The sequence below is a fragment of the Tursiops truncatus genome, chromosome 7 (assembly GCF_011762595.2).
Source record: "Tursiops truncatus isolate mTurTru1 chromosome 7, mTurTru1.mat.Y, whole genome shotgun sequence".
In the NCBI taxonomy this organism is placed as follows: Eukaryota; Metazoa; Chordata; class Mammalia; order Artiodactyla; family Delphinidae; genus Tursiops; species Tursiops truncatus.
The window spans coordinates 93,197,630-93,208,551 of record NC_047040.1 but is presented as its reverse complement, the minus strand read 5'-3'; the positions used below and the strand labels follow the sequence as shown (position 1 = coordinate 93,208,551).

The 10,922-nt window shown below is 33.9% G+C and overlaps 1 protein-coding gene across 1 annotated transcript in view; it reads right to left on the bottom strand.

The window, feature by feature from the left end:
- Window positions 1-96: 96 nt before the first annotated feature.
- Window positions 97-10,922, bottom strand: part of MCM6 (minichromosome maintenance complex component 6) — a 46,096-nt gene continuing 35,270 nt past the window's right edge. Inside the window, exons 14-17 of the mRNA XM_019925505.3 lie at window positions 8,044-8,179; window positions 6,344-6,499; window positions 3,982-4,121; window positions 97-631 (exon numbers count right to left, since the gene is read on the bottom strand). Of these exons, the coding sequence (XP_019781064.1) occupies window positions 515-631; window positions 3,982-4,121; window positions 6,344-6,499; window positions 8,044-8,179 (549 nt within the window). The 3' untranslated portion in view covers window positions 97-514. The remainder of the gene's footprint in view (window positions 632-3,981; window positions 4,122-6,343; window positions 6,500-8,043; window positions 8,180-10,922) is intronic.

The following is a 10,922-nucleotide window of genomic DNA, read 5'->3' as shown; positions in this document are numbered from 1 at the left end:
GACTCTCCTCACAGGAACCTACACCTAAATGTTTACCATAATGCCGTATTTCCACCCCTTTGCCCCAGGAATCAAGCAAAAAGGGAAAGACTCATATTCATGAATAAATGGAAGCAATAATTTATAATAGAAATAAAGCCAATAGACAACTGCAGAAAAAGTTATTTTGGTGAAAAAAAGTAGTTGGCAATTGAAAAATGTTATTTCTCCAATAAGACACCACATAACAAAAACAACAGACCTTTTCCTACACATGAAAACAAAGGTCTCAGTTATAGAAATGACACACTATTGCAATCCAACTTTTTTTAGGCAAGAAGCACACTAAACAAAGGGATAAAACCTGCGTTGGTATAAAAGGAATGTGACATATGAGGCAATCAACTTGGTTCTTCTTCCTCAGAGTAAATCTTCCTGAATCATCACTCCCAGAAGCACTTCTCTGGCTAGTAGAGCTCCACCCAGACTCCACGCCAGAGGTGGAAGGCCAGTTTCTCTGGTTACTTTCAATAGCTCAATCTTCAAGCAAGTAGTTAGGGTTAACTACTAAGTAGGGATCTTCTTCATAGCTCTCACTTCCTTCTGTGGAGCCTTTCAATCCAGCTTGGGTGAGCTCAATTAGAACATGATCCTATGAAACACAAACGTTTGTCCTCAGTTCTCCAGCAGTATTATAAGAATGCTAAGATACACAGGACTTGGACTTGACCCTTCTTCTGAATATTTGTGACTAACATTTTCTTTCATTTCCCCCCAGAAACTCTCTCAGAAAAAGGACTATATCTTAAAGTCAATATCAAGCTTCTGCTAAGTCACCTTCCCATTAGGATATAGACTTTTTCATATCATAAACTTCTTTTGAAAAATTAAGAAATACATCAGTAAGACTGACGTTGTGATTTTAATCAGGTTCCCTAGCATATATATCAACTACTTATAAATATAACTTCAAAAAAGAACATATGAATTTTATAATCATGCAATTGTATAAAATCCTCTGATAAGTATGTTTATGATTCTGTTTATCACTCTGATAAGTGTTTAATTTCACTTAATATTATGTTAATTTTTAATTATTGGCCACTGAACTCTTTTATATACCATCCATTCATAATTTAGTTAGAAGTAGAATCTAAAGATAATTAACATGAAACAATTTTCCCTCTGACCTATTAACTAATTAAAAAAAGCAGAACATGCCATGTGGCTTAATAAACTTGATGACAGATTTGAAGCCATGATGTAACTATAAGTCTAATACGTCCACAAATGAGAAAGGCTCCTACCGAAGGCTCATACAGAGGAACTCAGGAAATAGTGATGTGATCCTAAGAAGGTGGAAAAGGCCCACAGTATAAGCACTAATTCCACTAAGAGGGATTGGACACTTTCAAGCACTCACTCTATGTACTAACACACCTTCACAGGAAGCATATTTGATTAGCACAGTACAAGTTCCTTAGTCTTCTGTATTGAGTTGGCTCAGGCGGTGAGTCAAACTTAAAAAGGTAAGCCCAATTTAGATCAGTTAATTTCACAACGTGTCCAAATGTGGATTTCTTGCATGGACCATCTTATCTTACACTGATCCCAGGGCCACAAGGGAGGGAAGGGCTGGCCTGATGCAAACATATTGCCCACCACTAACTAGATAGACAACTCTGAGCACAACGCCACCCCAGTTCAGCTTTATTTTTATACATATTATTCATTAAATTTTGAATGGAATAGTTCTTCCCACACCCCCACACCTGTAACCATAGACTCATCTAGTTCTATAGGGAAATAATTTTTCAGATGACAAACGCTGATATGTGACAACTATAATATTTATATAGTGAGCATTGTGAAGTCAACTGCAATCTCTGCCATTTGAACAGAAAAATTCAATCATTTAACAAGTATTTGAGCCCTCTATGACTTAGGCACCACTGTAGATTCTGGGGACACAGTGGCTAAAGAAACAAAGTCCCTGTCCTCATGGTGCTTGCATGTTAACAAGAGAGACAAAATAAACACCTAAATAAAGACTATACTGCCAGGCAATGATAAGCACTATGAAGAAACAAAGCAGGGTAAAGGGGTGACAGCAAGGAAGAGGCTATTTTGACTGGCCAGGCAAGAATAACTTCTCCGAGAAGGTAACATTTGAGCAGACCTCAGAATGGAGGATGGAATATGGGCAAAGAAACAAAGGGCATGTACAAAGGCCTTCATGCTTGGTGTGTCTAAGGAACAGTGACAAGGCTAGTGTCACTAAGCAGAATGGGCAAGGGGAAGAGGCTATGAAAAGAGGTGAATGAGGTGGGCAGGGGCTTGCTTGTGTAGGGTTCTGCAGGCCACGGTACGGAGACTGGATTTTATTCTAAATGTGAGAGAAGGACTAGAAGGAAGGGCACTAAAACAATTTGATTTGTTAAAAGATCTGTCTGGCTGCTGGGCAGAGAGCCACTGCAAGGGAGGACAGTTAGGAGGCACCCATGGAGGTCCAGGCACGGTGGCTTGGGTAGATGTGACGGTGGTGAGAAGAAAACAGAGAATACTGATACTGAAGGCAAGGCTCACAGGATTTGCTTATAAAAGGAGAGAAGTTGTGAGGGGAAAGAGAAGTCAAGGAATCAAGGATAATTCTAAGGTGCCTGGCTTAAAGCAAATGAGTAAGTGAAACATTGCAAGGAAAAACTGTTTTGAACACATTAAGCGTGAGACGCCTATTAATTTGCAAGTAGGCAGCTAGCTACATACATTAGCAATTTAGAGGACAGGTGAGAGCTGGAGATATAAATATGGGAGTCATCACAAATGGTTTTTAATTCATAGAACCAAATGAGATCACTTAGGCAATGAATATAAATAGAAAAGAGGTCTGAGAACTAAGCATAATACTTCATTTAAAAAGTGACAAGAGAAAGACTCAGGAAAAGAGAATAAGAGGAAATAACCAGTGAGAAGGAGAAGACCCAGGAGAACATGGTGACTCAGAAGCCAAGTGAACAAAGTATTTCTAGAAGGAGTGATCAATTTTTTTTTTTTTTTTTTTTTTTTTTGCGGTACACGGGCCTCTCACTGCTGTGGCCTCTCCCATTGCAGAGCACAGGCTCTGGACACACAGTCTCAGTGGCCATGGCTCACGGGCCCAGCCGCTCCATGGCATGTGGGATCTTCCCGGCCCGGGGCACGAACCCATGTCCCCTGCATCGGCAGGCGGACTCTCAACCACTGCGCCACCAGGGAAGACCAGGAGTGATCAACTTTGACAGATGCTGCTGACAAGCTGAATACTGAAAATAATCAACTGATTGGAGTAGTGAGAAGGTATGTATGTAATGGTCCTTTAAGAGAGTAGGAGAATGAACTGCCTAGGGAAAAGTAATAGCATCGGGCAGTGCTACTGTGAGGTCAGTACTACTGTGACGTTGATAAGACAGAAGTAAAGAATTGTCCATTTGAGATTTGTGGTCATGAATTTAAAATAAAAGTGGGCACATGGTTGTATGCTTTTCTCCAGATACTTTTAACTGCATAGATATAGGTATAGAAAACGAATTAGATTGAACCAAATCTGGAATTTTGTCAAGCAAGTAATATAAAAGAGAATGAATGAAGTTGAAAGTATAAGAAAAAAGTGATCATGGGATAGATTTTAAGCTGGGTAATGGGGGAGATAACATGAGGAAGGATAAAATGCAGAAAATAGGTGACAGTGGTCAGGACGCTCAAAGGTTTATGGTAGAGTGGAAAACAAAGGTTAAAAACACACAAATAATAAGACCCTAAATTCACTTTACCAGCTTTAAGTTCTGCTTATTTTAGCAGAAGAAATAAGTCAATTAACTGTTAATAATTCTCTCTTGTTTTACACAACTCCTAATTCTGACTAGATCCTAATGATTCAAAATAAATGAACATCTAATGAACCTACAAAGATTTGAGGCATGAACTCCTTCTGTAATACCTCAGCAAGCTTAATTATATACGTACATAGTGGGTGAGTCGATAAATGACTTTCTCTATGATTCTCTTTTTATTTATCAGCTCCTCTTCAGAATCTATTTCTGATTCGATTTCCTTCAAGTACCAATTAACAAGCTCACTCCTCTTTAATGCCGACTCATCCTCTTCTGTAACAACAAAAAATACATTTAAAAAGGATTAAATTATCCTTGTAGCAAACTGTATTGCCAATTCTTGGAGTCTGCATGCACAAGATAATGTACAGATTAGATAACCTTCAATCTGTCAGAAAACATATCTGCTGAAATAAGATTTGCAATCTTCCAGCATAAGCCTGAAAAATATTACTTGAATTAAAGTATGCCTTACTTTATCCTGAAAAGAAAAATCTAAACAAATAGAGATTATAAGAAACAAGTTTCTTAAAGCTATAACGACTTCAAAGTATGAAGGTGTTTCCTTCACCTTCTCATGCTTCACCACCTATGATAATCTGTCAACAGCAGTTGAAAGCGTAAATTAGGAATGAAGTCACAGCAAGCAAAACTGCTTAAATACAACTATTCCTCTTTGGAAAGGGGAACACTTTATGGAATTGAGGTCAACCAAGGAGTGAAATCCATAGGTGTTCACTCAAAAATAAAAAATTACCAATTTATTCCAGCAAGGTCTATCCTTATTGACTGAACTACCTGCCCTTTAGAGTCCAGAACTCTAAATTCACAAGAGAAGTTGGAACCTGGCAATATTTTAAACTATCACAGATATAAAGTATACTAAAAGAAAACTTCATTTGTCTTGATTTTAGAAATTGCTAATAAAATACAAAATCAAAATAGGAAAATTTTAGCTTTACTGATGATGCCTCTGAAAAGTTTTATTATGGTTGTACTGAAATTTCAGTGGTTTGTCCAAATGCTTTTGAGTAAGTAATCTCTTTGGTTTACAGTTTAAAGTTTTGCCAGGGGACTTCCCTGGTGGTCCAATGGTTAAGACTCTGCACTCCCAATGCAGGGGGACTGGGTTCCATCCCTGGTTGGGGAACAAAGATCCCACATACCGCAATGAACCCACGTGCCCTAGAGCCCATGTGCTGCAACCAGAGAAGCCTGAGAGTGGCAACGAAGACCCAGAGTAGCCTAAATAAATAAATGAACTTTAAAAAAAATAAAGTTTTGTTAGAAAACAGCTGTCTATCTGAAGACTGAGAATTAATAACTTACCTGGCTGGGTGAATAGCGTCTTTTTTCTTTTTTTAGGGAAAGGAGGAAGACCTAGAATTTATCTGTGGAATGCACTGTGTGGGTGCTAATCGTATCTTTGCTCCATTGATGGTTGGCCATGTTTAAAACTTAGTTGCATGAGAGAGAGAAAGAATAAGTACAACATGAACACAGGAATGTTTGCTCCCAAATCTTTTTATGTGAGAAGGGACTGGAACTAAAACCTCTCTGTCCTAGTGGCCTCTTTACTGCCTTCTTTCCTCCTTCCCACTGGTCCACAGTTCCCAGGGGACTGAGGGCAGAAACTAAAGGGCTTAAATCTTTTAGTAAGCTAAGACAATCTCTGGTGTTCTCTTCCTCCATCGCAGTTAGGACACTCTGATGAGAATATGTCTGGAAGCCAGCATACTGACAGTCAAATAAGAATTTTTTGATGGTTAATCACCAACCGAAGTTTAAGTTCAACCCCTTGATTTAATCACTTTTCCTTCTGCCTTGTGGCTAATTACAGGTTGAGAAAACCTGGATAGCATGGTAAAGCAGTTAAGAACAGGAAGGGTAGTAATGTTCAGGTATCACACTTTACCTACAGAGAAATGAGGATTTTACTTCATTTCTAGTCTGGAATGTACTTGTGCTAATAGCCTTTTGAGTTTCAATTACTTGTCTATGATATATAAACACTCTAGGAGTCCATCCATTTTAAACAAACCCATTGTAAGGAAAAGTGACTTTGCATCTGTAAAAACATTTGTTAAGTGCGTCTTTATATATTATCAGATCCCAAATTCAGCTTCACAAATATTAAAATAGGCCAAGGACATTAATAAGAATGAGTCATAAACCTTTGACAATGAACTTGTGGGGAAATGTCTGGGCTGGTAGATATGCTGACATTCCCTAGTAGATTTTGTTTGCCAAAGTGAGCTTGTCTAACAGTTTCTCATCTCTTCTGACAAAATAACACAATCTTTAGCAATCAGAAGTTGTTAGCTGATTCACTTTGTCATAAAGCAGAAACTAACACACCATTGTAAAGCAATTATACTCCAATGAAGATGTTAAAGAAAAAAAAGATGTTAGACAAAAAAAAAAAGTTGTTTATGTGAATACAGCTTATGTAAGTGACTCAGCATGTGAGCAGCACTAAGTATGTATGGCCTCACCTTCTTCCATCTTTCTGAGATGAAGCACAATAAGGTTAGAGATTCGGCAGTATTCGGAGAAGCCCAGCCTTAAGGAGGCTTTTGGAACAGCATCTTGGTTCATGTCTTCACTGTGGCCATTAATTCCATTCACAGGAGCAGGGATATCAGCATGACCTAAGTGAAATATTAACTGTTTGAATCTTCTTTCTGTGCCTCCAATACTCCCTTATTAAATGTTTATAAATATACTACTTATATTTTAATACTACTATTAATAATATTAATATAGTTATATAATTATAACTATATTATATATAGTTATATATATATATAACTATATATAAATTTAGTTATATATATATATTTATAAATATAACTATATATATTTATAAATATACTACTTATATTTTAATACTACTATTAATATTAATATAGTTATATAATTATAACTATATTATATATAGTTATATATATATAACTATATTATATAGTTATAATTATATAACTATATATATATTATATATATTTATATATATTATATATATTATATATATATAAATATATAATATAAATATTTATGAATATTTTTATAAATATAAATATTATATAAAATTTTTATATTTATAAAATATATATATAAATATTATAAAAATATTTATATTTAATATATATATTATATATATATTTTAGATATAAATATATAAAATATATATATAAATATTATAAAAATATTTATAAATATAAATATTATGTAAAAATATATAATTTTTTTATATTTATATATAATATATATTTTTATATATATTATATATAAATATAAATATTATATAAAAATATAGTTATATAATTATATATATAATATAGTTATATAAATATTATATAAATATATATATTTATAAATATATATTTATATATATTTATATATATTATATATATTTATATTTATATATATATAATAATATTTAAATATTATATATATAATTATATTTATATATATATAAATATATAAAATATATATTTATATATATAAATATATATAACTATATATAAATATATATATAACTATATTTTTATATAATATATAAAAATATATATATTTATATAATATATATATTATATAAAAATATAGTTATATAATTATAGCTATATTATAGTTATAATTATATAACTATATATATAAATATATATATTATATATATAATATATATTATATAACTATATATATAATATAAATAATAATATAGTATTAAATTAAATAATTAATTTAATACTAATATTAATAATAATATAAATATATTTATACTTATATACATAAGTATAAATACTTATATTTTAATACTATAACCATATAGTTATACTCAGTATTTAGTAATTGTATAAATAAATTAGAAAATTTATAAATGCTACCAGTGAATACAAAAACCCATTTGGAAGGGATGGGAAGATTGGGAGATAAAAGGATTTCATAATCTGAAAGTGCATTTGCAATATTAAGTCCACTGTCTCCATTTTGGTGTTTTTTCTCTCAGTCTTTCAAGCATATATATTTTATATCAAGTAATTATATTTTAACTTAGAAACAGTTAATAAAATTCAATATCCATTTTTTCCCCTTTTGCTAATAGACTTCACAACCATCAGTAAGTGCATTTTTACCATGACATCTCAGAGAACATTTTGGTCCCTAACTCTAGAACAGTCATGAACAGACACCTCACCATGGATGCCATCTGGGCCCTCATCTACCTCCATCTGGGCATCTTCGTCTTGATCTAGATTGACATCAGGTGTTTCTACACGGATGATTGATTTATTCAGTAACCTGAAAGCTTCCTTCACATGTTTAGGCTGGACCTAAGCCAATCAAGATGAAGTAAATCAGTAAGCCAGTCTTTTTGATATAACAAACAGACTTTCTCCATATGAAATTACAGTGGCATTTTGGTTTTCTCACTTTCTCCCTCTACACAACATAAAATATGAGAGAACACCATAAATTCACCAGAATGGTTAAAAGGACCAACAATATTGAGAATGTAGACAACTTTCATTCACTGCTGCTGGGAATATAAATTGTTACAACCATTATGGAAAACTGATTTTCAGGCTTTACTAAACTGCACACACCTACAATCTATGACCCAATGATTCCACTCCTAGATACACACCAAACAGAAATGTACGTATAAATACATCAGATGAACTAAAAGACCTGCACATCCCATAAGAACCCAAATTGGAACTATCCAAATGTCCATTAATAGAAGAATGAGCCAATCACTGTGATAACATTCACTGATAGTTACGTGTATTTAACCACAACTGGGAGGGGAAAAAAGGTTGAAAACAACCTAACTAACCATCAGGAAAAGTATGGTTAGAATACTATATAACCATAAAGAAAAAAAAGAAAGGTTATCCTCAGAGAACAGTAGCAGTGACTGTAAACAAACTGAAAGGGTAGCTCTTAGAGATGCTAGTAAGGAATGTTCAACTTCCTGATCTGGGTATAGATTACATAGATACGTTCATTGAAAGTTAACAGAACTGTACACTTGTGATTTGTGCACTCTCTGTACGTATGTTTTGCCTCAAAAAAAAAAGCCTACTTAGAAGAAAAATTACAAGTCTATTTGGGGGCAGGGGGAGACTGCTTTAAGTCTTTGTATGAATAATCAACAGTCTCTCTAAATCTACTCCCTTCCTAATGAGCTGAGCCCTATAACAATAGATAAACCCAGCAGAGCAGCCTTTTTTTTTTTCCTTTAAATACATTACCACCTGCAATGAAACTTTAAGCCATTTGAGAACAGTCAATATCAAGACATATCCTAGTAAACTTACTGGTCTACAAAAATAAGATACTTTGGAAAGAGAAAATACTTTGGAAAGAGAAAAATATCAAACTACTTATGGAGGAAAAATTAATAATCAAGGGCTGGCCTCAGATTTTCGCAAAGAACAACTGATGTCAGGATACAGTAGAAAAATTTCTAAGAAAAGAAAATATGAGCCAGAGGTTGGATGTCATTCAGGTAAAGACTACAAATAACCCTGCTGAACATAACACTCAGGGAATATTATTCCCATGAACTCATCTTTTTCATCAAACCCTTGAAAAAAGGCCAATTTTCAATCAGTGAAGTGATAAGTTAGAAATCGTAACAAATTTATCTCCAATGATCATGCCTTGCACACATTTAGCTACAAAACTAAGACTTAAACAAACGTGGGAATCAAGAGTGACAGAAGAAAATGTAAATGGTATATGTCCTGAAGATAGAGGGGTACAGGGAGACCCAAGAGATGGGAGTAAATTTGCTGATAGCCCCCAAAATGAGCGGAAGACGTAAATAAACATTTCTCCAAAGACATATAGATGGCCAAGACGCATATGAAAAGATGCTCAACATCACTAACTACTAGAGAAATGCAAATCAAAACTACAATGAGGTTATCACCTCACACCAGTCAGAATGGCCATCACCAAAAAATCTACAAACAATTAGTGCTGGAGAGGGTGTGGAGAAAAGGGAACCCTCTTGCACTGTTGGTAGGAATGTAAATTGATACAGCCACTGTGGAGAACGGTATGGAGGTTCATTAAAAAAACTAAAAATAGAATTACCATATGACCCAGCAATTCCACTACTGGGCATATACCCAGAGAAAACCATTAATTCAAAAAGACATATGCACCCCAATATTCATTGCAGCACTATTTACAATAGCCAGGTCATGGAAGTAACCTAAATGCCTATCAACAGATGAATGGTTAAAGAAGATGTGGTATATATATATACAATGGAATATTACTCAGCCATAAAAAGGACAGAAATTGGGTCATTTGTAGCGGCGTGGATGGACCTAGAGACTGTCATACAAAATGAAGTAAGTCAGAAAGAGAAAAACAAATGTCATATATGAACACATATACATGGAATCTAGAAAAATTGTACAGATCAAACTTTTTGCAAGGCAGAAAGACAGAGAACAAACGTATGGACACCAAGGAGGGAAAGGGGAGGTGGGATGAATTGGGAGATTGCAATTGACATATACATACACTAATATGTATAAAATAGATAACTAATGAGAATCTGCTGTATAGCACAGGGAACTCCACTTTGCTGTACAGTAGAAACTAACACAACATTGTAAGACAACTATATCCCAATTAAAAAAAAATTTTGCTGATTGCCTCTCACCTGTAACAGATGATAAATCAAGCCATGGATAAGCATATCTGACTGTGCAAAGGTAAACAGTAAAATATTATTTACTAAAATCAGGTGGTTGGGAGGGAAGGGAAGAAGAAAGAAGATGAAACATGCTAATTTTATCACTTCATAGTAGAGAACCAATAGAGAACTAAGGGTACAATATAAAGTTATAATAATAAAAGTAACCACTAAAATAACTTTCTGAATCTCAGAACTACACATACAAGCAAAAGCAAAGTGACCACAAAATGAAAAATCATGTCAACTATAAAAAGAAAACAAAAACGAAAACCCAAATAAACCTATCTCTCATACCAATAAATGTAAATGGGTTTAACTTACATGCTAAATAAATTTTCTTTGCATCACAAAAC